At 48.4% G+C, this 27,120-nt stretch overlaps 1 protein-coding gene across 2 annotated transcripts in view; it reads left to right on the top strand.

Annotated features, from left to right (window-relative positions):
* The window catches only part of GCLC (glutamate-cysteine ligase catalytic subunit), a 50,997-nt gene extending 38,316 nt beyond the window's left edge, over window positions 1-12,681 (top strand). For both annotated transcript variants that reach the window (XM_044289757.1, XM_044289758.1), the window contains 9 exons: window positions 28-144; window positions 265-403; window positions 2,129-2,241; window positions 2,591-2,683; window positions 4,145-4,249; window positions 4,603-4,684; window positions 5,699-5,796; window positions 5,891-6,011; window positions 11,242-12,681. In XM_044289757.1, coding sequence (XP_044145692.1) covers window positions 28-144; window positions 265-403; window positions 2,129-2,241; window positions 2,591-2,683; window positions 4,145-4,249; window positions 4,603-4,684; window positions 5,699-5,796; window positions 5,891-6,011; window positions 11,242-11,441 — 1,068 coding nt within the window. In that variant the 3' untranslated portion in view covers window positions 11,442-12,681. The remainder of the gene's footprint in view (window positions 1-27; window positions 145-264; window positions 404-2,128; window positions 2,242-2,590; window positions 2,684-4,144; window positions 4,250-4,602; window positions 4,685-5,698; window positions 5,797-5,890; window positions 6,012-11,241) is intronic.
* The last annotated feature ends 14,439 nt before the right edge of the window (window positions 12,682-27,120 follow it).

The raw sequence follows: 27,120 nt of genomic DNA, 5'->3' as shown, positions 1-27,120 counted from the left end.
AAAAAAAATATATATATTGTTTTCTAGATGGCTTTAAGTGCTGCTGCTCCATTCTACAGAGGCTATGTATCTGATATTGACTGCCGGTGGGGCGTTATATCTGCCTCTGTAGATGATCGCACTAAAGAAGAACGGGGCCTGGAGGTAACTTTTAATATTACTGCATAATGTGTTTTGTTTTTTGTTTGATTCCCTGCTCTTTTTTTATTATAAAATTGTTTCTTTATGGCTGAAGTTGAAATTGTGTATTTTTGTTTCCTTTAGCCTTTAAAAAATGACAAATATCGAATCAGTAAATCTCGGTATGATTCTATAGACAGTTATCTGTCTACATGTGGTGAAAAGTACAATGATATTGACTTAACTATAGATAAAGAAATCTATAGCCAGCTAACAAGAGAAGGTAAGATTACATCTGCATAAAAGTATCGCATTTTTCAAGGGGTTATCTAGCACCTATAATTGCCCCAATGCCCAGGCCCCTCATATAGACTATACGTACCCTTCTCCTCGGCACTTGTGTCACTCCAGATGCCCCCACGGCCGCTGCTGCATTTCACATCACATGGATCAAAACATCTGGTGATTGGGAGGGGGGGGGGGGGTGCGGCCAATAGCGGGCTGCAAGGGGGGATGGGAGGCTCCCAAGTGGGGTAAGTATAATCTATGATGGGCCTGGTCATTGGGGGGTCATTATAGGGGTTGGATAACTCCTTTAAGTAATTGTCGTTCTTTTTAAAGAGAAACTGTCTCTTAAATCTGCCTACCACCTTCATTCTGCACCTCTCCCTTGAATAATCAGAAGTTTTATATAGTAATAAACTGCCAAGGCCTGTAGTTCTGGCACCTTAAATGCAAAGGTGGTTGTGTATAGCCAGGAGCCCCTGATGTTCTTCACTGATTCCATCCAGTCAGGAGAACAGAGAAAATAAAAGGTCCAGATTACTAAAAGGAGCTGCACAAGTTTAAATGTTTTACCATGAGACAAAGTACATGCAATCTCAAAATGTAACCCTAGGTGGGGATTTTAGTGAATTTGATAATAAAAGCGGTGAGATTTTAGGGATATATAGGGCTGTCGACAGCTAGTACTTAGTCAAGATGTTAAAGAGGTTGTCACATTGATCCATTCTCAGGATAGGTCATCAATATCAGATCGGTGAGGGACTGACTGCCAGCAGCCCGCCGATCAGTTTGAAGAGAAGGTGGCACTTGTGCAAGCACTATTTCCTGACTGTTTACCTGCTCGTCATCAACATTGCACCGGTGGAGCAGTGTCGTTACATATGCTCTTTTCCATTAAAGCAGGCATGTCCAAACTGCAGCCCTCCAGCTGTTCCAAAACTACAACTCCAAGCATTCCTGGATAGCTTACAGCTATTAGGGCATGCTGGGAGTTGTAGTTTTGCAATAGCTGGAGGGCCGCAGTTTGGACAAGCCTGCATTAAAGCAAATGTGATTGGCAGGAATGTTGGGAGTCTGATCCCTGGCAACATATTATTGACCATCTTGAGGATAGGTCATAAATATGAGAAAATGGGACTGCCTCTTTAAACCACATGCTGAAAGCTGTAAATAAAGCCCAAAAGGTTACCTAGCTGCTGGGTTTGTTTCAATTAACCCTCCTTAAAATAATTATTAAATGGGTTGTGTACCCCAAAATGGTGTTAATATAACTTATGCTTCAAAAGCCTTACGAAGCAGTCTGTTATGGCTTTCTGAATGTTGCGATTGAGCCATTTGTAAATGTTAGTCTTGCAGGACAGGACCATGTGGACAGAGAACTAAAAGCTTACAGATCTGAAGATGTAAGGATAAAGAAAAGGGGCAGGGGGGGCTGAATGCTCAGAGGTTATACCATTTTACATGTTATCACTTGGTTGGGGAGTCTGACCACTGAGACCACCTTGGAGTCCTGTTGCCCCATCTGAATTGAGCAGCAGGTCAAGCATGAGCTCTGCTGCTCCTTTTCAGGTAGTTCCTTAGAGAATGAAATGACCAAGCACTTTACTAGGGGTTTAAAACACCAACCTTCTGACAATTCCCTCTCCTATTAAAACCGCACCAGCATGGTTATGGGCGTCACCGATTCAATTTCAATCCTCTTGTGATTTACTTTGTGAAACAGGGATTGACCATCTCTTGGCTCAACACATCGCACATCTATTTATCCGAGATCCTTTGACCTTGTTTGAAGAGAAAATAGATCTGGACGACTCCAATGAATCTGATCATTTTGAGGTACGGTGACAGGACAAAATATGGGGCATATGGAATGCTTTACTACTTGCTTTCACATGGATCTATATTCTGGGCAGTATTTAGATTTATTTGTAAGCCAAAACAAATGCTGAAGCTGCTTTGAGTGGGACCCTAGTCTAACAATCCAATGAGAGGAGAAGGTGTGTAATCCCAGACCACCCCTAAGTAGCTTGGTACAGGTACTTGTGATCTTATGGAAGCCCACAGAAGTACATTGTGATATTGATGGGCTTGGCTCTGTTTCTCTAAATGTATCTTGCACGCCTGTTTGTCAGTCTGAGTTGTGAGTTCAGTTTGTTGCCTTATCCTGCGTTTCTTTAATCCACAGAATATTCAGTCGACAAATTGGCAGACTATGAGGTTTAAGCCACCTCCGCCCAACTCGGATATAGGTTGGAGAGTGGAGTTTCGTCCTATGGAGGTTAGTTTGTGTTCTATGAGTAGATCTTAGCCGGTTAACTGCTATTCCTGTCTGTATTTCACTTTTCTAAGGCCTCTTTCACACTTGCGTTGTCCGGATCCGGCGTGTACTCCACTTGCCGGAATTACATGCCAGATCCGGAAAAAACGCAAGTGAACGGAAAGCATTTGAAGACGGATCCATCTTCAAAATGCGTTTAGTGTTGCTATGGCAGCCAGGACGCTATTAAAGTCCTGGTTGCCATAGTAGTAGTGGGGAGCAGTATACTTATAGCCCGTGCGGCTCCCAGGGCGCTCCAGAATGACGTCAGAGCGCCCCATGCGCATGGATGACGTGCCATGCGATCACGTCATCCATGTGCATGGGGCGCCCTGACGTCACTCTGGAGCGCCCCGGGAGCCGCACGGACTATAAGTATACTTCTCCCCACTACACTTTACCATGGCTGCCAGGACTTTAGCGTCCCGGCAGCCATGGTAACCATTCAGAAAAAGCTAAACGTCGGCTCCGGCAATGCGCCGAAACAACGTTTTGGCTTAAAGAGGACCTTTCACTAATATAGAAACTAAAAACTAACTCTATCCCTGGGCAGAGCGGTGCCCAGGGGCCCCCCTGCACTTACTAGTATGCCTGGGCGCCGCTCCGGTGTCTCAGCTCCGTCTGTTGTATTGGACTGATTTTTATTTTTTTTTGTAGGAGGCATGTCCCTTGCTGCAGTGCTGGCCAATCGCAGTGCACAGCTCATAGCCAGGCTATGAGCTGTGCGCTGCGATTGGCCAGCACTGCAGCAAGGGACACTCCTCCTACAAAAAAAATCAGTCCAATACAACAGACGGAGCTGAGACACCGGAGCTTATACCGGGCGAACGGAGTGGCGCCCAGGCATACTAGTAAGTGCAGGGGGGCCCCTGGGCGCCGCTCTGCCCAGGGATAGAGTTAGTTTTTAGTTTCTATATTAGTGAAAGGTCCTCTTTAAGGCCGGATCCGGATCAATGCCTTTTCAATGGGCATTAATTCCGGATCCGGCCTTGCGGCAAGTCTTCAGGATTTTTGGCCGGAACTGAAGACATCCTGAACGGATTTCACTCCATTCAGAATGCATTAGGATAAAACTGATCAGAATTCTTCCGGCATAGAGCCCCGACGATGGAACTCTATGCCGGAAGAAAAGAACGCAGGTGTGAAAGAGCCCTAAGGCTATAAAAGCAAAGCTGTGTTCTATATATTTTAGCGTTTTTACAAGAGAACTCGTAATGATTACATCAGGCATCGGTGACAAGTGGGTGTTGCTAACACCCTAAAAAATGTAATGCATCATCTCGCCGTAGGCCAGATAGGATGTCGCTCTTTTGAGCATCTCCTAAAGGGGCTAGTGTCTGCAGGGCTTTGGTTGGCATAAAACTAGGAATGTGCAAAGTTTGATTGTACATAAACAGCTTTTTTTTTTTTTTTTTTTTTTAGGTTCAGTTGACAGATTTTGAGAACTCTGCATATGTAGTGTTTGTGGTTTTACTGACGAGAGTAATTCTTTCATACAAGTTGGATTTTCTAATTCCTTTGTCAAAGGTAAGTAGTATCGGAGACCTCTGGGTGAAGATCAAATGGGCACTGTCATTTCAACAAACTTTGCATAAGTCAGTACTGCAAGCAAAGTAATTTAATTTTGTCTTTCTCCACTCAACAGCCATCTCTTCTCTCTTCTGTGCTAATAATTCACTCAGATCACTACTAAAATTCCTCTCGGTTAGGCCTAATGCATATCGCCGTTTCCTTTTTGTGATCTGTAAACAGATGCCATCACTTTAGTTGGGTCCGCCGTACATGTTTTAGATATAGGATTATTCCTATTGTACACATGCACAACTATTTATTTTGATTCAGAAGTAGATGAGCATTGTATTCAATCTATTTTCTCACAGGTTGATGAAAACATGAAAGTGGCCCAAAAAAGAGATGCTGTTAGGAAAGGCATGTTTTACTTCAGAAAGGATATTTGTAAAGGTATGTGCTATGATTTTGTAGTTGTCAAATGTGCCTACTCGGTATGAGATGCCTAGGCTTCTCTTCAGGAAGCTTAGAGCAGTAGCCATCTAGCACAGGAAAATTAGGCAGTTCCATAATATATTGGAGAGAGGAGTGTCTGGTGAAGGGGGACCAATTAGTAATGGGTTACAGTAATTGAGACTGGAATGGCCCTTCTACGTCCTCCTTTATTTGAACTTTGAGCATGGCAAACTGTCTTAGGCTGGGTTCACGTATGCAATGTAAACTCTGGCAGCCTGATCCAGCAGAAGAACATACTGACAGAATTGACCGAACACTGCATAGCAGATAGGACCGCACACTGCCAGATCCCTATTGTTTACAATGGGATCTCACTGGGATTTAGACTTTCTGGCAAAAATTCTGTTTTTTATGCTGGAAAGCTGCTGGATCTCATTGTAGTCAATGGGGATCTGGTGATGCGCAGCCCTAGCCCGTTCTTCTGCCAGAGTTCACACTGCATATGTGAACTTAGCTGAACTTGGCCCTTCTGGCGCAGTTATGGCCTCAGAGTAATTATGAGAACAATAGATCTATTGTACTGTTCTCCCAATTCTACACCAAATATTATAAAGAGCATTGCAGCAGTAATCTGGCAATGGATTATATCAATATAGGAGGTCTTACCATTTGAGTTGACTGCTACACAATATTTTGGTTAATGCTGCCAAAATGAGTCAAGTGTGTGTGTGTGTGTGTGTGTGTGTGTGTGTGTGTATATAGATATAATTTTTATTTTGCAAAAGTTTGTTAGTTTATCATTGACTATTCCTGTGTATCAGCAAGCAGAACAGTTAACTTGCCGAATTTCCTGCCACACTATACCTAGTAAATTGTCCTAGAGGCACAGGCAACCATGAAGGTTTGTTTTTGCACATGTAAAGATGGATCCATTAGATAAAAAAATCTTAACTCAGTCTTAAAAGTGTTGTAGGGTTAATGAATCAGTTTTTTTTTTTTTCTTGCAAATAGCTAGTATAGCTCCTGTTGATGGTTGCTGCACAGCAGTTAATGGGACAGAAGCTGAAGAATACACTCTAATGAGCATTGATACAATAATCAATGGAAAGGTAAGGTGTTTTGTTCAATTTTTTTTTATAAGGTATAGTAATATCTGAATGTCTGTTTGCACGGTAGATTAAGTCCCTACTTTATAATTTACAGGATGGTGTGTTCCCAGGTTTATTACCAATTCTCAATTCCTACCTTGAAAATATGGAGGTTGATGTAGATACTCGCTGCACCATCTTAAACTACCTTAAACTTATCAAGAAGAGAGCGTCTGGTAAGGTTATATGGAGAGAAATGCATTTTAACCTGCATGTTAAAAGGGTCTGATTGGTGAGAGTCTGACACCCAGGACCACCGCCAATTAGATCACAGGAGTGCCGTTGCTTTCTCGCAACTTGCCATGCATTGTACTTTACGTTGTATAGTGGCTGTGCTTGGTATCGCACTCGGGGCTCCGCTGCGCCTAGGCCATGTGACCAATAAACGGGTCATCACTGGCCTATGGTAAGCTGCAAGTAGGCAGCAGCGCTCACAGGACCGCTGCTGCCTTCTCAAACAGCTGATCTGTGGGGGTCCCAGGTGTTGGACCCCCCCACCCATCAGATGCTCATAACTTAGGCTTCTTGCACACACACATGTCCTATTGTCTGCATAACTGACAAGGATAGTAGTATTCTATTAGGGGCCAGCTGTTCCGTTCCGCAAAAATGGAATGCACACGGACGTCATCCGTATTTTTTGCGGACTGAAATGCCATACGGTTGTGTGCAAGAGGCCTTATCCAGAGATGCCAAAGAATGTTGTAGACGGCAGCATATCCTCAAGTTCCTTTTTATTAAAGTGTGATCCATGTAGTACATAAAGTGTAAGTAGTGCACTGTTTCGACTAATACATATTCTCTCATGTATGTATTAGTTGAAACGTTGCACTACTTGCACTTTATGTACATTATATGGATTCCACTTGAAAAAAGGAACTTGATGACCTATCCAGAGGATAGGTCATCAGTATGAAAATCTCAGAAAACCCCTTTAATCTTTTTAGAACTGAAAAGGTGGTTCTTGGTAGTATTATATATATTTGGTGGAAGGGTAGTGATCCTTTGAATAGTGTTGGAAAAGATTAATATTAAAATTAATATGACTCTTATTTCATCCTGGCATACTGATATGGGTCTGTGCATGAACCCCCGACACATTTTTAGATACCTAGTTAGTTAACTGTATGAGCAATTTGGGTTAAGATCACTTCAGCCATTTAATCTTTGGAAAATGGAATTAACTCTATCCTTATATTCTTCCTTTACCTATATATCTGAGCTGTGTAGTTTGGTACTGACACCAATTGTATCTTCTAAATAAAAATTTTACACAATGGGGATGAAAAGCCTGATATCATGATCTTACGGCAGTATATTAATAATTATACATGAGCCATTTCTAAACTAGTTAAAGCCTTGATAAATTGTCCATTCATAGTGTTGGAGTTGCAAACTGACAGCAAGCATTGTATTCCAGTCATTCAAAACACCCCTTGGATCCAGTGCCACAAATCTGTCCTCTGCCTGCAGCCCTTATTTAATGTTTTTACTTAAAGAATAACTGTCATATATTTTCATTATAAAAAATAATCTATTTTAGCATGTTACTGCCGCAGCAGCATTATGCATAAAGCAATCTTTACTTTCTTCACTTACCACTGTTTTCCTTGAGTTTTCCCCTTTAGTTACGGCTGTTTTGAATCCTACATTATGAGGATCTATTCAAAATGGCTCCCCTGCCAGTTCTCTGAGGCCAAAACTGCATTCCCTCAGGTCACATACAAACTTGCTGTAGCCAGCAGCTTCCTGCCCGCCAATCAGATTGGATTACTGAGAGACATGCCTCCTCACTCTGAAGCCTAATGTAGGCATTCAGTTTGGAGGACCACCCCTCTGTCTTCCTAGCCGGAGACAGATGAGCCATAGCAATGGTCTTTTAAGGGACTGAGGACATTAAAGGGGTTGTCCAGGTTCAGAGCTGAATCTGGACATACCCTTATTTTCACCCAGGCAGCCCCCTGAGGCTAGCATTGGAGCCTCTCGTGCTCCGATCTAACACACTGCTGACTGTTTTACTGTCTAGGGCAGCGCTAAAGCCTGCCGATCAGTGCCGGTGACGTCACCGCCCTATGGAGAGCCCCAATATGTCATTGAATCTCCAAAAAATGCCTTTGCCCTGCGTGATTTAGCGCAGGGAAAAGGAGAGCATTGGAGCATGAACTGCTCCGATGTTCATGTCAGGGGGGGATGCCGGGGTGAAAATTGAGGTATGTCTGGGTTCAGCTGTGAACCTGGACAACCCCTTTATTGAAAGCTGTTATTATAAGGTAATTGTCAAAAGATCTGTGATCATTGACTAACTCAAATATACATGCCCAGCTGTAATAAACTAGCAAATAAAAAAAATAAAAAATAAAGTTATCCTTTAAGTGGTAATGCCCCATGTACCGCCACAGCCAATCACTGCCTAAGCAGAGTATGGTTCAAAACCGTTGAGGCAAGTGAGTTGCTGCTCAGTATAAAGGCCATCGCTGTGCAGCCAAAACATTGCATCAAGGCTCTGTTGGGTGGAGAGGACAGATCAGAAAAATTTGAAATGCATTTCTGCAGTTAACCCTCTGGAACTTATACTGAAACAGGTTATAAGGGCTGTCCAAGGGTAAACTGCCTTTGATTTCAAGCTCAACTTATACCTGTCCGTAGAAATGCGGCACCCCTTTTTATTTTTTTTTTTTTTTTTTTTTTTTTTTTTGTACTCTGTGGTGGAGCTGGCAGATGCTCCCCCGCCAATCTGATATTTATGACCAGTCTTGAGGATACAGTGAGGAGCAGAAGTATTTGAACACCCTGCGATTTTGCACATTCTCCCACAAAATCATGGAGGGGTCTGAAATTTACATTGTGGAATTTTTTTTTATTATAGGAAATCGCATTTGTTTGTTTTTGTTTTTTTTTTAAAGAATTTATTTGTCTTGCATTGCTGAACATAAGTATTTGAACACCTGAGAAACAGCAAGAATTCTGGCTTTCAAAGACCTGTTACTGTGGCTTTAAAAAGTCCACCTCTACTCCACTCATTATTCTAATTTTTTAGCACCTGTCTGAGCTCTTTAACCTATTGGGGACACAAGGACTTACCCTGGGTTCACACCTGAGCGTTTTACAGCGCGTTCCTCCTCAACAAGGAGAAACCAATGCTTCCCTATGGGAATGGTTCTCACCTGGGCGTTTTACAGCGCGTACGATCGTGCTGTAAAACGCCCGATGCTCAAAAAAGTTCTTGAGCTTCTTTGGGGCGTTTTTGTCGCGCGTTCCCGTACATAGACTTTCGGGAACGCGTGACAATGGGCGTTCGCTTGTCTCTGTATGCTCGATTGTAAACGCCGGTACAATCGCGCATACAGAGCGCTCCATCGCGAACGCTCATGTGTGAAGCCAGCGGTGTATTTCCGATCACCACCGTGCGGCGAATGGAACAGAGTGCCTTCTGAAATCATTCAGCAGGCACTCTGTTACAATGCTGAGGGGGGGGGGGGGTCCTGTGACATCAGGACCCACTGGATCTTCAAGAACCAAGTGGGTCTGGGTCAATAAAAACTTATTACGGAATAAAAAATAAAATGCACTACACATGTTTGATATCGCCGCGTCCCTAATGACCTGATCTATGAAACGGTCATGTTACTTCCCCGACACGGTGAACGCCATAACAAAGAAAAACTATGATGAAATTGAAATTTTTGCCCACCTTCCCAAAGTGATCAAAATGAAAGTCACCTCATCCCGCAAAAAATGAGCCCCTACATGAGACATCGCCCAAAAAGTTAAATATATTTTTCTAAGATTCTCTATAAAAAATATCACATGACCTAACCCATAATGAAAATGAGCCCCAACAAGACAGTCACCAAAAAATAAATAAAACTATGGCTTTCAAAATGTGGAGACTCTAAAGAATAATAAAACAAATAAAATGCTTTATGTAAAACTGAAACAAACAGCAAAACACATTTGGTATTGTCGCATACGTGACAACCTGCTCTATAAAAATATCACATGATGTAACCTATCAGATGAATGTTGTAAAAAAACAAAAAAAATAAACTGTGCCAAAACAGCTATTTCTTGTTAGCTTGCCTCGCAAAAAGTGTAATATAGAGCAACAAAAAAAATCATATGTGCCCTAAACTAGTACCAACAAAACTGCCACCTTATCCCGTAGTTTGTAAAATGGGGTCACTTTTTTTTTTTTTTTTTTTCTTTTTTTTTTTTTATTATTGGGAGTTTCTTCTCTAGGGGGGGCTTCAAATGGGGCATGGTGTCAAACCAGTCCAGCAAAATCTGCCTTCCAAAAACCATATGGCATTCCTTTCCTTCTGCGCCCTGCCGTGTGCCCGTACAGCTGTTTACTACCGCATGTGGGCTGTTTCTCTAAACTACAGAATCGGAGTAATAAATATTGAGTTGTTTGGCTGTTAACCCTTGCTTTGTAACTGGGAAAAAATAGATTCAAATGGAAAATCTGCCAAAGTGAAATTGTATCTCTATTTTCCATAAATTCTTGTGGAACACCTAAAGGGTTAACAGTCTGTAAAATCAGTTTTGAATACCTTGAGGGGCGTAGTTTGTAAAATGGGGGTCATTTTTCAGTGGTTTCTATTATGTAAGCCTCACAAAGTAACTTCAGACCTGAACTGGTCCTGAAAGTGGGTTTTAGACATTTTCTAAGATTTGCTTCTAAACTTTTTAAGCCTTCTAACATCCACAAAAATAAAATGTCTAGTCACAAAATGATCCCAACATGAAGTAGACATATGGGGAATGTAAAGTAATATCCATTTTTTTGAGGTATTACTAACTCTTATAAAAGTAGAGTGAAATTTGGAAACTAGCAAATTTTTCCTAATTTTTGCTAAATTTAGATTTTTATTTTTATTTAAAAAAATTTACTCAATTTTACTACTGTCTAGAAGTACAATACGTGATGAGAAAACAGTTTTAGAATAGCCTGAATAAGTAAAAGCAATAGTTATCACCACAAAGTGACACATTTGCAAAAAATAGCCTGGTCCTTAAGGTGAAAATTAGACTGGTCCCCAAGGGGTTAAAGACCCCTGTGTACCACACAGTCTGACACCAACTACTACCATGGGCAAGACCAAAGAGCTGTCAAAAGACACCAGAGACAACCTGGTGGACAAATAAATTCTTTAAAAATCATACAATGTGATTTCCTGAATTTACTTTTTTCTGTTTGAGGTGTGAATGGACCTACAATGTGAATTTCAGACCCCTCCATGATTTCTTAGTGGGAGAACTTGCAGAATTGCATGGTGTTCAAATACTTCTGTTCCTCACTGTAGGTCGTCAATATCGACACTGCGCAAACTCTGTAAGCTCATATATTAATACCTGCATGAGTAACTTTCCAGTCTTGATGCATATCAATGTTTGTTTTTGTAGGAGAGCTGATGACCGTTGCCCGATGGATGAGAGAATTTGTATCAAATCATCCGGATTACAAGCAAGACAGCGTGATCACTGACAGAATTAATTATGACCTGATAGTGAAATGCAATCAAATAGCTAATGAACAGGCGAGCTGTCCAGAGCTGCTGGGGTTTTCAACTAGAGTAAAGCAAAGTGGGAACAAATATGTATGATGGGACCTATCGCCTATAAAGTGTACGGTCAGTCCTGGTGGTATGGTGACCAAGGGGCGCTGCACTTAAGGCGATCTGATTTTATGTAGTGGTAGCTTCATAATGAATCCGATTAACAATTATACAGTATACATGTAAATAGTAAAATATTTTTGACTAACAATGTATTTGGTTAACATTGTATTATGTTACTGTGAAATTAGCTTATTTTTATGTATACTCTGGGAATACAGTTCTGTTCATTTAGTTCTACACTAAGTTACCAATAGGTGTATGTAATTCAAGGTTTTATCTTTTTTTTGTTTTTAAAGGAATGTGTAGAATGGCAGCCCTTTTATAACCAATGTACAAAAAAAATTGGCAAGTTTCAGAACTACTATATCAGATTATAAAGTTGCCAAATGAAGCAGGCGGGTGAAAGTCCTCTGTGCTGAAGCTAGCACCTTTTGCCCAATGGACTGGCGTTGCCTCGGGGAGACGTGTATTCCGTGATTTGTCAAACCATTTTAATTCCACAGTACTGATCAGCCAGATTCCCACTCTGCATGTTTTAGGAAAAATGCTGCTTGGGCCTCATGTACACAACTGTCTGCAAACCTCGGACCCATAAAATATAGACGCCTTCTGTGTGCAATCTGCATTTTTCTCACTCCCGTTACTAGAAATGACCCATAGAAATGAATGGATCCATATGCAAAAAATGCAGAATCAAACACAGATACAAAAAAGGTTGTGTTCGTGAGGCCTTAGGCTTTTTTATTTTCACATGAGCAGTTAAAATGACTTCAGAACTCCAGTTTTGATAACTTGACTTGTGCTGTAGGATTTGCCTATAGTACTTTTCAGAGCATGTCCAACTGACAACCTCATTGGCCTTAAAACTTGAGTGCGTTATGTACAAAGAACGTTAGCCTGATTTTATGTGAGATTTTGTAATATTTAACTGTTTGTAATACTGCTCTTATCTGTTGTAAAGGAATTATAACTAACTGGTTGTTGACTGCAAGTCCAGGTTTATTTTAATAACTGAATATAAAGTGGGTTGTTACCGTTCTATTACTTGTCTGTATAAATAATATATATATATTACGGATGTGATGTTTAAACTTTTATTCCAGTAGCTGAACTTGCGATGCTTGCCTGCTATAGTTATGCTATAAAGTCTGGAGAAGAACGGTCAATTGTTCTACAGCATTATTTTAATCCTGATGTATATTTAAAAATACATAACTGTTACCTACGGTATGTTTGTCTTTTTGTTGGAGGGAGGAACATGCAAACATGAGGGTCACTTTACATGGGGTAGTGAGTGCTGATCCAGGACTACTTACAGGGATCATTGATTTACACTGTTGCTGGCAGCACATCTCCTGTTTACACAAGGTCATGTTCTGCCAGCAAACAAATTAGCTGGTTTCTCAGTTGATCAGGGCTTTTATATAGGGTGATATTTGGCAACTTATTGGCCTGTGTAAAAGGCCCTTAACCCCTTAGTGACCACCCATACGTGTTTTTACGGCGGTCACTAAGGGGCCTTAGGCTGGGCTGCCGCGTTTTTACGGCGGCCCGGTCTAAGCGCTGCACGGCTCCCCCGTGCAGCGGGGAGCACGGACCCGGCTCTCACATGAGAGCCGGGACCCTGCTCTAACAGCCCGGACCGGCAGGAGTGCCGATCCGGGCTGTTTAACCCTTTACATGCCGGGCGCAATGGCGCCCGCTGCATGTAAAGTGGTGACAGAGGGAGCGGACTCCCTCTGTCTCCCATCAGCACCCCGAAAATAAGATCGCGGGGTGCTGATGTGTTCGGAAGCTTACCTCACTTCCGATCAGGGCCCCGAGCCTGTCTTCAGTTATTTCCAGCAGGCCGTGCCTCTCTGGCGCCAGCTGCTGGTCAAGTTTTGAATAGCATCCCTATTGAAATGCTATTGAAATGTAATGCCTTATAGAGATAATGCATTACATTTTAAAAGCAATCAAAATACTGTATATTATAGTCCCCTTGTGGGACTTTTAAGTAGTAAAAAAAAAAAAAAAACATTTATTAAATAAAAAAAATTCCATAAAATAAAAAAATATGCTTTTTTTTCATTGAAAATACGCTTTTCAATGAAAAAAATTGCAAAAAGAAAATATCCCCCATATGTTTGGTATTGCCGCGTCCGTAACGACCCGGACTACATAAATATTACATAAATTATCCCCTATGGTGAACGCTGTAAAAAATAAAAATAAAAAAGAGAGAATTTCTAATTTATTCTTAGTTTCCACCGAAAAAAAACGTAATAACAAGCGATCAAAAAGCGCCATTTACTCCAAAATGATACCAATGAAAAATACAAGTTGTCCCTCAAAAATCAAGCCCTCACACAACTCCATAGAAAAAGAAAAAAAAAAAGTTAGGGGTCTTGTGAAGTGGCAATGCAAAATCATTTTTTTGGTTAATAAAAGGGGTTTTATTGGAAAAAAAAAGTAGTAAAACGTTAAAAAAATTATAAGTATTTAGTATCACTGTAATCGTACTGACCCAGAGAATAAAGATATTATGTTATTTGTACCGAAAAATGAACGCCGTAAAATTTATAATGTAAAAACGCAGTGGCAGTATTGCTATTTTCCCCCATCTCCCTCCCAGAAAGAGTTAATAAAAGTTAATCAGAAAGTTATGTGTACCCAAAAATGGTTCCATTAAAAACTACAACTTGTCCCGTAAAAAACAAGCCCTCATAAAGCTATATATACGAAAAAATAAAAAAGTTATAGCTCTTGGAACGCGACGATGAAAAAAGGAAGAAAAACGCTTGGTCATAAAGGCCCAAACAGGCTTGGTCACTAAGGGGTTAAAGGGGTTGTACAGCCAGTAATATTGATGACCTATCCTCAGCATAGGTCATCAATATCTGAATGGTCAGGGTCCGACTGAAGAGGAGGCGACACTCCAAGCGCAGCTTCCTCATTAGCATCACACTGCGCATTGTCTCGCTTCCAGCGGCAGCACAGATGCAGTGTAATCTTGAAGGAGAAGTAGCACTTGCATGAGGGCTGTCTGCTCTTCAAACATCTGTTTGGTGGGGGTGCTGGTAATTGGAGCCCTGCCCGTCAGAGACTGACCTATCCTGAGGATAGGCCATCAATATAGTTGTTAAAAAATGCCTTTTCTCGCCCATTTTCCTTGGGGGACACAGACCTTGGGTATAGCTCAGCTCCCTAGGAGGCGTGACACTAAGTAAAACTGTTAAGCCCCTCCTCCATCAGCTATACCCTCAGCCTGGAGATAGAGGCTACCAGTTTTAGCTTAGTGTCCAAGGAGGCAAGACACTCCCTGCTACTGCAGGGCTGTTTTCTCCTTGTTATTTTTACTTTTTCTTCTAATTTTGTTATTTTATTTTTTCCTAGGGATACCAGAGACGCATTAGACCTCTCTGCTCTCCCGGGGTTGAGCTGCGCCAGTGCCAACTTATCTGCACTGCTGCCTCCCCCACAGAAGCAATAGGAGGATCTGGGCAGCAATGGCTCCCCTACATCCCGCCAGCTAGGGGGTCGCCCGCACGCCAAGCCCCTCTTCCTGCCACTGCGGTGCCAGTGGCTGAAGGGGCGACCCTGCTGGAAAGGACTGAGGGTGAAGACGTCGGAGGGTGAGATGGCTATTCCAGCCCATACCCCGTCCCTATCTGCAGCATCTACCCCTCTGGGTAAGGGGGGCACCCGTGGTCGCTCATTCTGAGCGCTCATCTGCAGGACAATGCAGCACAGCAGCATCCTCAGCACCCCCACGCCGTTCCCCCCCCCACGCTGCTATCTTTCTCTCCCCCCCTCATTCGGGGCTCTGACTCCATTTTTTCTCTTCTCTCTCTCCCCCTTCCCGCCGAGACCGGGGGGCGGGGCTTAGCGGTCCCGGCAGGGGGCGGGGCTTACGCGCGCGTCATTTTGGGGGCGGAGCTACATTCTCCTTCACAGGAGACATTTCAAGCGCTGGAGGGGGCGGAGCTTGTTCCCCGCGCTTTCTGCTGAGGTTTCCCGCGCTTCCTCACTCCTGACAGGAAGCTGGGACACGGTGGGGGACTCTAACCTCCTGTGTACATCGCTCGGCTTCTGTGGGCGCTCTCTGCTGCTCACTGCTGTTCATTGCTTCTCTGCTGCTGCTGATCTGGGCCATCTCCTGACGTTCTTCTGAGGCACTGGTAGGACAGTTAACCCTCTCCTAACCCTCCTGGTCATAGCTGCTATAACCCTTTGTGGTCTCTATATTAGAGTACAACCACACTTCAGCATGTCAGATCCCACAGGTGCCCCCAAACCCTGGTACCATGCCTGTACCGCCTGTAAGGAACTTTTTCCGCGTGGGCAATCTGAGCCGCATTGCCTTGCATGTCAGGCCCCGGTGCAGGGCCCGCTTCCCGCTGCGCCCCCCGGTGCCTCTGAACCCCCTGACTGGGCTAGGTCTCTGTCTCAGGCGGTGGAAAGCCTTACACACGTAGTGGGCCGTCTCGTGGATAGACCGCCTCTCCCGCAGGCTGCCACAATCCCTGTCGCACCCGCTGGGACTACCGTTTCTGCCGCCCCCACTGGTTCCCTGCCTCCCAGCGAATCTTCCAGGGCCCGGCATACTCAGAAACGTTCAAGGGTTGAGCGCACATCTTCTCCAGATGCTTCGCTCTCTCCGCCATGCGTGCGAGCTCAGTCAAGTCTATCCTCTCAAAGGGATACGCTTTCTGAGGGAGAACTGGCGGATTCGGAGGTGGACATGGACTCAGAGCTTCCGTCCAAATTGGCGTCCGCGGTGGGGCATCTTGTCACTAGCATCCGTGATACCTTTCAGCTACACGATGACCCCCCCCAGCTCTGAACAGGCCGGCGTGTCCTTTCTCCGCCCCAAACAGGCCTCCAAGGTTTTTCCCATACACGCTGATTTTTCTTCTGTGGTATCCAAGGCTTGGACTCGGCCTAACGTCCGCTTTATTACACCCAAAAAGCTGGACATTTGTTATCCCTTTCCAGCGGATTCTGTGACCACGTGGACATCCCCGCCTAAGGTTGATCCTCCCGTGGCTCGCCTGTCCAAAAGCACTACTATTCCTGTACAGGACGGATCTTCCCTCCAGTCTGTTGAGGACCGTCGTACGGAATCCCTCTCCAAGGCCATATTTACTGCCTCTGGTTCGGCCCTTAGACCGGTCTTTGCCTCTGCCTGGGTTGGCAAAGCGGTCTCTGAATGGGGTTTGCAACTGGAACGGGAGTTAGGGTCGGTCGTCCCTGTTCAGGACCTCCGTTCCTTAGCCCAACTAATTGTTCAGGCCGGAAAATTCGTCTGTGAGGCCTCCCTTGATGCGGGTGCCCTCATTGCCCGTTCCTCTGCCCTGGCAGTTTCTGTCAGGAGGGAACTCTGGCTGAAGGTTTGGGCGGCGGACGCCGCTTCCAAACGCTCTTTGGCCGGCCTACCATTCACGGGTTCCCGCCTGTTCGGAACCCGTCTGGACGAACTTATATCAGAGGCCACGGGTGGGAAGAGTACTCACCTCCCCCAGTCCAGGCCAATGGGCGCCCCCCGTGGTCGCGCTGGTTCGTCCCGTTTTCGGTCCTTTCGCAAGCCCACCGGGTCTAGACCCGCGGCCAGTTCTTCTTCCTCTGGCCCAGCCCAGGATAGACGCAAGAAGGCGTTTTTTCGGACGCAACCTACCTGGCGCAAGTCCCAGCCTGCACGGGCTCCCACAGGCCAGCAGCCCTCTGCCTGAAGGTGCGCCCCCACCCACCCGGGTGGGGGGCCGCCTTCTCCTATTCAGGAACGTATGGCGGGCCCACATCTCAGACGCATGGGCGCTCGAGATTGTATCTTGCGGATACAAAATCGAATTTGCGTCCATTCCGCCAGACCGTTTCTTCCGATCCCGTCCTCCGCGAGATCCCGTACGAGTGGCCGCCTTCTTCGCGGCCATTCACTCTCTAATGGACAAGGGTGTCGTCGCCCCCGTGCCTCCGACGGAAAGGTTCAGGGGGTTCTACTCGAACCTCTTTGTGGTTCCCAAGAAGGAAGGCTCAGTGCGTCCGATCTTGGACCTAAAACGCCTGAACCGTTTTCTCCGACTGCAGAGATTCCGGATGGAGTCTCTCAGGTCCGCAGTGGCCTCCCTGGAAAGAGGGGATTTCATGGCCTCAATCGACATTCAGGATGCATACCTCCACGTTCCGGTTGCTCCATGTCATCACCGCTTCCTGCGCTTCGCGGTGGGGGACGATCACTTCCAATTCGTCGCCCTTCCCTTTGGTCTGGCGACGGCTCCTCGAGTGTTCACCAAGGTCCTGGCCCCTGTCTTGGCCCTTCTACGTTCAAGAAGTGTTTTTCTTCTCCCATACTTGGACGACATCCTGGTCAAGGCACCCTCCTTCTCTCAGACATCCCGCAGTGTGGAACTCACTCTGGAGACCCTGACGCGGTTCGGTTGGATTATCAACCACCCCAAATCTTCCCTTACCCCCTCCAGACGGCTGATCTTCCTGGGGATGCTCCTGGATACAGAGTTGGCGGAGGTCCGCCTTCCGTCGGACAAGCGTCTGGCCCTTCGCGGGTCGGTTCGCAGTCTCCTCCGCCATCACCGCCCTTCCCTCAGATCCAGCATGCGGTTGTTGGGAAAGATGGTTGCCTGTTTCGAAGCGGTGCCGTTCGCACAATTCCGATCCCGCACCTTTCAGAGGGCAATTCTGTCGGCCTGGGACAAATCACCGAGGAGTCTGGACAGGACCTTTCTTCTGCCTCCCCTGGCTCGGGCTTCCCTCGGCTGGTGGTTGCATATCCCTCTAAGGGGGAAGTCCTTCCTTCCACTGAACTGGCTGGTGATTACCACAGATGCCAGCTTACGGGGGTGGGGGGGGGGTTTTCCCTCCCCGGTCCGTCCAGGGCATTTGGTCTCTATCGGAGTCCAGACTTCCAATCAATATTCTGGAACTGAGGGCGATTCTTCTGTCCCTCAGACACTGGACCCATCTGCTGAGGGGCCACCCTGTTCGGATCCAATCGGACAATGCCACGGCTGTGGCATACATAAACCATCAGGGAGGCAGCGCTGCAGCGATGCAAGAGGTGACCCTCATTCTCCTCTGGGCGGAGACGCACGTGCCGGCCTTATCTGCGATTTACATCCCGGGGGTGGACAACTGGGCGGCGGATTTCCTCAGCCGGTCCACCATCGACCCGGGAGAATGGTCCCTGCACCCAGAGGTGTTCGAAGCCCTTTGTCTTCGCTGGGGTCGCCCTGACGTGGACCTCATGGCCTCCAAATTCAACCACAAGGTCCCCCTATACCTGGCCAGGGCACGGGACCCGAAGGCATACGGCGCCGACGCGCTCGTCCTTCCGTGGCGCGAATTCTCCCTTCTGTACGTCTTTCCTCCTTTTCCCCTCCTGCCACGGGTTCTTCGGAGGATCGCGGCAGAGGGCGTCCCCGCGATTCTAATCGCCCCGGATTGGCCCCGCCGGTCTTGGTACGCCGACCTAATGTTGCTGTTGGCAGACGCACCGTGGCCACTGCCCTCCAGGGAAGACCTTCTCTCTCAGGGACCGATCTTCCACGAGCATTTAGGCTCGCTACGTTTGACGGCGTGGCTATTGAGACCGCCGTCTTAACGCGACGGGGTTTCTCCGCGGACGTAGTCCGCACCATGATCCGGGCTCGTAAGCCTGTATCCTCTAGGATCTACTATCGGGTTTGGAGGTCCTATCTGGGGTTCTGTGAGTCCCGGAGCATCCCACCTCTCCGGTTTTCTCTTCCCACAATCCTGTCCTTCCTCCAGTCGGGTCTGGACCTGGGGCTGTGCCTCAGTTCTCTGAAGGGTCAGATTTCGGCGCTGTCTATTCTTCTCCAGCGTCCCCTGGCCCCTCTAGGGCCAATTAAGACCTTCTTACAAGGGGTGGCTCACTCTGTTCCGCCGTACCGCCCTCCAGTTCCTTCCTGGGACCTGAATGTGGTGCTCTCGGCGCTCCAATCAGCCCCCTTCGAGCCTTTACGGGAGGTCTCCCTTCGCCTTCTGTCCTGCAAGGTCATCTTTCTTGTGGCCGTCACGTCTCTCCGACGGGTGTCGGAGTTAGCGGCTCTTTCTTGCTCCGAACCTTTCCTGATCTTCCACCAGGATAAGGTTGTGCTTCGGCCTGTCCCCGACTTTCCTGCCAAAGGTGGTCTCCGCCTTTCACATCAATGAGGACATCGTCCTTCCGTCGCTCTGTCCCTCTCCTTCCCACCCCAGAGAACGGGAACTGCACCGTCTGGATGTGGTCAGGGCGTTGAGGATTTACTTGGAGGTCACCGGGTCCTTTCGGCGCACGGACTCCCTGTTTGTGGTTCCGGAGGGTTCGCGCAGAGGGTTGGCGGTCTCCAAGGTGGCTATTGCCCGTTTCATTAAACTGGCGGTGTCTGAGGCTTATCGAGCCAAGGGCAGACCTCCGCCTTTCGGCGTCACTGCTCATTCCACCAGAGCAGTCGGAGCTTCCTGGGCGCAGAGGCATCGGGCCTCGGCTGAACAGTTGTGCAAAGCAGCCACTTGGTCCTCTCTGCACACTTTCACAAAGTTCTATAGGGTGCATACGCATCCATCAGCGGATGCTGCTTTGGGCCGCCTGGTTTTGCAGGCAGCGGTTTCCTGATGCTCTGGTGGTGTTCCGCCTTGGGTTTGTGGTCCCTCCCTTCTTGGACTGCTCTTGAACGTCCCAAGGTCTGTGTCCCCCAAGGAAAATGGGCGAGAAAAGGAGATTTTTTGTATAACTTACCAGTTAAATCTCTTTCTCGCTCTTCCTTGGGGGACACAGCACCCACCCTTCTGTGTTTGGTTACAGGGTTATGGTCTGGCGCCCCGTTGGGTTGCTGGCTGGTTGTTTCCGTTATTGGTTGTTATCCTTTCACTACTTGGACACGCAACTGGTAGCCTCTATCTCCAGGCTGAGGGTATAGCTGATGGAGGAGGGGCTTAACAGTTTTACTTAGTGTCACGCCTCCTAGGGAGCTGAGCTATACCCAAGGTCTGTGTCCCCCAAGGAAGAGCGAGAAAGAGATTTAACTGGTAAGTTATACAAAAAATCTCTTTTTTTTTTTTTTTTTTTTATATATATTATCTACTGGCTTGACTTCAAAAACTGCTTTAAAGAATCTGAACGTTTGACTGTACCCTTGGTAGTTCAAAAAGCAAAACTGCCACAATATGTGACAGCACCCAAAGGCTGCTTCCAGTCTGTTTGATCTTGGGCTGGGGGGGGCGGGGGGGTCGGAGTCTTTAAAAATGTGTGTGTTTTTTTTTGTTTAATCCAGCAGGGTGTGCTACTGGTGATCTACTCAGTTTGCACTTGCTATCTTCATGGTGCTCCAAGGCTAACACATAACAGGCCTGATAAATCTCCTTCGCCAGTGGAGCGACCAAGTATGTGTCGCTCCTCTGGCGTTGGTCAGATTACTACACCATAACAGCCTGATAAAATCTAACTGCGCCAGAGGAGCGACACAAGTATGTGTCGCTCCGCTGGCGTTGGTCAGATTACTACACCATAACAGGCCTGATAAAATCTACCTGCGCCAGCGGAGCAACACAAGTATGTTGTCGCTCCTCTGGCGTTGGTCAGATTAGACTACACCAGACAGGCCTGATAAAATCTACCTGCGCCAGCAGAGCAACACAAGTATGTGGTCGCTCCTCTGGCGTTGGTCAATATTACTACACAATAACATTCCTGATGAAATCTGACTCTGCGCCAGCGAAGCTACACAAAGATGTGTTCTCCTCAGCGATTTAGAAGATTGAAAATGAGTATCAACACAATAATATATCTGCAGTGTAGCAAAGCAAGAATGTATTTCTCTTCTAGTCTGGTAAAAATAATATATAATTAAAATTTCAAATCCTTTGAACAAAAGATTTCTCGCCCAGTTTCCTTGGGGGGACACAGAAGACCTTGGGTATAGCTCATCTCCCTAGGAGGCGTGACACTAAGTAAGAACTGTTAGCCCCTCCTCCACAGCTATACCCTCAGCCTGGAGAGAGAGACTGTCAGTTTTTAGCTTAGTGTCCAAGGAGGCAAGACACTCCCTGCTCTGCAGGGCTGTTTTCTCCTTGTTTTAATTTTAGATTTTTACTTTTTTCTTTTCTTTTTGTTCCAGAACATCAGGGACAACACAGACGCACTAGACCTCTCTGTTTCTCCCGGGGTCGAGCTGCGCCAGTGCCGGTCATCCGCACTGCTGCCTCCCCCACAGAAGGCAAGGTGGATCAGGGCAGCCCAGCTCCCCTACATCCCGCCAGCGCAAGGGTCGCCCGCACGCCAAGTCCCTCTTCCAGCGTCCTGCCACTACGGTGCCAGTAGCTGAAGGGGCGACCCTGCTGGAACGGACCGAGGGTGAAGACGGCTGTGGTGAGAGATTGGCTTCTCCAGCCCTACGTCCCCCCCCCCCACCCCGGTCTCCTGCGTGCCTGACCCCCATACTGACAGGGCCTCTGGACCCTTTTGTCCCTGCTAGTCCTAGGCTGGCCCCTGGCTGCCACAGGGCGACATTCTGCTCCCTCTCCTCCCCTCCATAGGACATTGGCACCCTTCTCCCTGACAAGAAGAATGCCTGGGGAGCTGCAGAGGTTCGCACCTAGCTGCCCCTGACGTAGGGGTTATGCAGGCCTCCCACCCTCACAGACCCGGTCTCAGGGTCCCCCTCCCTCTTACCGGCCACTGCTTCAGGGCCAGAGGGCCCGCGCCTTGCTGCCCCTGACCCATCACGGGCACCGGTCCAAGGGCAAGGTGGTTGTGGCTGCCGGCCATATGGAGCGCTGTTCTAGGCCAAGGGCCCGCTCCAGGGGTGAAATGGCTGCCGGGTCATCGCTTCCGACAGCGGGTGGGCACCGCGGCCTACAAATGAGCGCTATGCCTCAACAGCCCCCGGCCGACCGTCGGAACATTCCGGTCGGCCGGGCGCCGCAAAATGTTGTTCCCCTCCTGGGCGACACTTCGCGGCAGCGATCCCACTCTATCCGGGTCCCCAGCTCTTCCGGCCCGCGGGGTGGGCACCCGCGGCCGGTATGTGCCGCTCCGTAGGCCCGGCCGGTACTTTAAATACTGTGCGGCCCCGGTCAGCCGGGCGCCGCTAAAAATTTAGACCCCGGCTTCACGGCCTGCTAGGCCGCAAAATTCGGGCCTCTGTTGGAGGGGGCTGGAACTTCTCCGGGTGCGAATCTTCCCGCCTGGAGGTTCCCCCGCCCCCAGAGGATCGCAGTGCCGCCCCCAGGCCGGATCCCTGTTAACCCCTTGGGTACAGGCCGGCTTCCGATGGGCCTGTGTGGCTTTCTGCCTCAGTGAGGCTGGGTTATAATAAATAAATAAATAAAAAAAAAAAAAAAAAAGAAATTAAATTATTTATTAATATGACTTGTGGGCTGCGCAGGACACTGCAGCCTCATCTCAGAGTGCTGCCTGTATACATGCCCCCCTTCCATAGGTGGCATGGTGTCGCGCTCCCCGGCTGCGGCGCTACCAGGGTCATTTCCCCTTCTAGGCGGTTTTTTTTGCCCTCTCCGCGCTACGGCGCTGGTCAGTGCATGTGGCCTTTTCTGTAGGGGTGCCTGCCATGTGCAGGACCCCCCTCCTGGCGGGATACTGCACTCTCCTTAACTGCGGGTTGGCCTTGTGCATGATCGCCCTTTCATTGGCGGCCTACTGCAGTTTCTCCGGATACGGTGCTGGCCATGTGCACGACCACCTTCCATAGGTGGAACACGGCAATTCGTTGCCGGCCATGTGCGTGACCCCTTCCATAGGCGGAACGCTACACTCTCACTGGATTCGTTGCCGATCATGTGCATGACCCCCTTCTTAGGCGGAATATTGCACTCTCATCGGATTCGGTGCTGGCCATGTGCACGACCCCCTTCCTTAGGCGGAACGCCGCACTGTCTCTGGATTCGCTGCCTGCCATAGGCATGACTCCCTTCTGTGGACGGCATTTGGCACTCTCACTGGATTCACTGCCAGCCATGTGCATGACCACCTTCCATAGGCGGTATCATGCACTCTCATTGGATTCACTGCCGGCCTTGGGCATGCCTCCTTCCCTGGTGGCGGCATACATACACTCCCTCGGTCGGTGGTTGTTCTCTCGCCGGTACGTTGTTGGCCAGGTGCATGAACCCTATGCATGGCGGGGTGCTTGCACTCTCTCTGGATCCGCTGCCGGCCATATGCATGACCCCTCTTCCGTGGGCGGTGTACGCACTCTCACTGGATTCGCTGCCGGCCATGGGCATGCCTCCTTTAGGTGACATACGCACATTTTCACCGGCTGCTCGCACTCTCCCTGAATGCGATGCTGGCCATGTGCATGGCCCCCCCCCCCCCCCCCACCCTTCGTGTTCTGGGCGGCATACTACACTCTCACCGGATACATTGCTGGCCTTGAGCATGGCCTTCTAACATGGGTGGAACGCTTGTGTTCCCATTGGATGCGGTGCTGGCCTTGTGCGTGACCACCCCTCATTCCATGGGCGGAATTTTGCACGCTCACGGGATTCAAGGCTGTCCTTGTATGTGCTGTGCTGGACTTGCTCATGTTCCCCCTTCATTGGTGGAGTAGTTGCACTCTCACAAAATTTCGGTGTTGGGTGAATTGTTGCACACTCACTTAATGCTAGGATAGCCCTGTGCATGACCCCCCTTTCACTAGGTGGACCTCCTGCGTTCCTGCTGGATACTGTGTGGCCATGTGTATGGCGCCCTTCTGGGCGAAGTAGGGTATGCCCTACTTCTCTGACGTAGTTACGACCTTGGGCATCACCCCCTTTTTGGGGCGGGCCCTTGCACTCTTGCTGACTGCAGTTTGCCAGGTACATGTCCCCCCCCCCCCCTTTCGAGGAGGTCAGTTTGCGTTCTATCGCATACCTTACTAGTCTTGTGCATAACTCCTTTTCAGTTGCACTTCCGTAGATACTGTGGGACTCTGTGGCTGGCCTTCTTCGCTGAGTGATATTTTTGCAGTGAGCGGACGTTCTTGTGCGTTGTTTGGGCCGTGTATGCCTTCTCGTCCCGTAGGTGGGTTAGCCTCACTGCTTACGGGGCTACTCGTACGTATGCCTCCTTTCCCCCTGCGACATACTTTTTCTCTTGGGAGACGGTGTTTGCAGCAAGCCTTGCACTATTCTCTAAGGAGATCATTCTGTCCACATGTGTGAGCCTAAGGTGTTGTCCAATAAGCAACAGATGAATACCTTATATTTAAGTAGACGGGCTCTGCTGCTCGCTACTGCACCGAGCTGGGTGGTACTCACTCATTTCGTTGGCCCTTCCGCCCGGGGAGTGTTCGTGGTTCCTAGATACGTACCCATTCGTCCTTCCGCGGCATTGTTTCCCTGCGCTAGTGGTCACATGGTCGAGAGTGCTGTCTGCAGCGCCCTTCGCATTTTATGTTGGCTCTGGCAGGACTACGGTCCCCTCGCCTAGTACCTTTTCCTCCTCTTCGGGTGCAGTGTGGTATGATTCTTTCCGGTTGGCGCCCTCGGTGCTTCAGTCTGATCTGCTACCAGGTTCGGGCTGCTCTTCTTGGGAAGGTCACCCAACTTCTCTTGGGTGCTCGCCTACCCAGGTCCGGAGGACCTCCGCCTTGAGTTCTTCAGGGTATTCAAGGCGGTGGACCGGGTGTCTCAGTGTAGCGGTGTGCTGCTTTTGAGCTGTTCTATGGCTTCTCTGTTGCCCACTCCTATGCCGGCCTCTGTCTCGACCGCCTTTTCTCGCCGGTCGGTTTGGCTCCCACTCGGTACAGATCACTCCGATGTGGCTTCTGTTCCGGCCGCGCGTCAGAGGCTGTTCCTTCACTGCCCTTCCCTCGGGGGAGAGCGTGGTTGTTCATGTGGATGGTACTGGTGTTCCCTTTGAGTCCCCCTTGTCCACACTGGTTGTACTAGCTGTGTACCTAGTTACCGGGTCTACGGCGTTCTGTCCTCCCGCTGGGTGCAGATTGCGTTTTTGTTTTTTTGTTTTCAATTCTAGGCAATGTTTCTGCTATGGACTTACCTTCTCGGTAGCTTGGGAGGACTGCCTTTTGCCAAGATTGTCTTCAGATCTCCCACACCGGGACTGTAGTCCGTCTTCCTGTGGTGACTGCATCGGCTTGGGTTTTAGCCTGTCTTGTCCTGGCATCTGGCGGTTGCTGGACGGACCCTTCGGTTCCTGTCCGTTTGTCCTTCTGCTCCCCCACTCAGGGTGGATCCGGGACAACTTGCTCGGGGGCCGGCGGGACCAGTTCTACCGACCGTTCTACCCGTGTTACTGGTCTGCGCCTGATCATTGGGTTTTCACCCTCTTGCCCAGGCGACTCTAGTGGGCTCGCTAGTGTTCGCTCCTGGCCGTGTTTCGTCCAGGATCTGTTGGAGGACTTAGGTTTTTACCTGGGGTTCTGTGGGAAGCTGGGCGTTCCCCCGCTCTTCCTTTCTCTCTCCATGGTTCTGTTTTTCTCCAGTCCGGCCTGGAACTGGGACTGGGACTCTGTCGCTTGAAGTATCAGGTGTCAGCGCTGCCCTTCTTCTTTCAGTGTTCCCTGGCCCTCTGGGCCTGTCTGGACCTTCTTCCGTGGAGCGGCTCTTGGGTTCCTTTTGTGCTGCCCTCCGGTACCGCCCTGGGACCTACATACTGGGCTCTCGGCGCTCCAATCTTTCGCTTGTAGCCGTTACAGTGGTTCTCTCTACTCCTTCTGTCCTGTACGGTTGTGTTTCTGTAGCCATCGTGTCTCTGGCAGGTGCCTGAGTGGCGGCCCTTCTTGTTCCGAGCCTTTTGTCTTTCCCCAGGACAGGGCTGTTCTCCATTCCGTCTCTTCCTTCCTTCTGAAGGTGGTGTTTGTCTTTCATTTCGTCGAGGCAGTCGTCCTCCCCTTCCCACCCCCGGGAACGGACACTTCACCGGTTTGGACGTTGTTTGGACCTTGCAGTTTTTTTACTTGGAGATCTCCGACTCTTGTCTACGTTCGGCCTCTTGGGTTCCAGGAGGTCCGCGCGAAGGGTTGACGGCATCCAGGGTGGCTTTCCTCCTCTTTCTCAGAGTGGCTATTGCTGTGGTTGCCGCACCAAGGGCAGGGTTCTGCTTTTGGTGTCACCGTTCATTTCACCAGAGCTGTCGGTTCCTCCTGGGTCAGAGGCATTAGGCTTCGGCCATGCATTTGTGCAAGGCGGTCACTTCTTCCTTGCACACCTTACCAGGTTCTACAGGGTGCGTACTCGGGCTTCAGCGTCTGCTGCCTTGGGCCGCCTGGTCTGCAGGCGGCGGTTTCTTGATGCCTTCAGGTGCTTCGCCTTGGTGCTGTGGTCCCTCCCCTCTTGGACTGCTATTGAACGTCCCAAGGTCTTCTGTGTCCCCCAAGGAAACTGGGCGAGAAAACGAGATTTTTGTATAACTTACCAGTAAAATCTCTTTCTCGCTCTTTCCTTGGGGGACACAGCACCCACCCATTCTTTGTTCTTCTCTGCACGGTTTCCGGGTTTGTTTTACCCGTTGGGTAGTTGGCTTGTTGGTTCCACTTTTGGACTTTGCCTTGTTTTCACTACTTGGACACGCAACTGACAGCCCCTCCTCCACAGCTATACCCTCAGCCTGGAGAGAGAGACTGTCAGTTCTTACTTAGTGTCACGCCTCCTAGGGAGATGAGCTATACCCAAGGTCTTCTGTGTCCCCCAAGGAAAGAGC

Source organism: Bufo gargarizans, chromosome 4 (assembly GCF_014858855.1).
Source record: "Bufo gargarizans isolate SCDJY-AF-19 chromosome 4, ASM1485885v1, whole genome shotgun sequence".
Lineage (NCBI taxonomy): Eukaryota > Metazoa > Chordata > Amphibia > Anura > Bufonidae > Bufo > Bufo gargarizans.
This window is presented reverse-complemented; position numbering and strand designations above follow the sequence as displayed.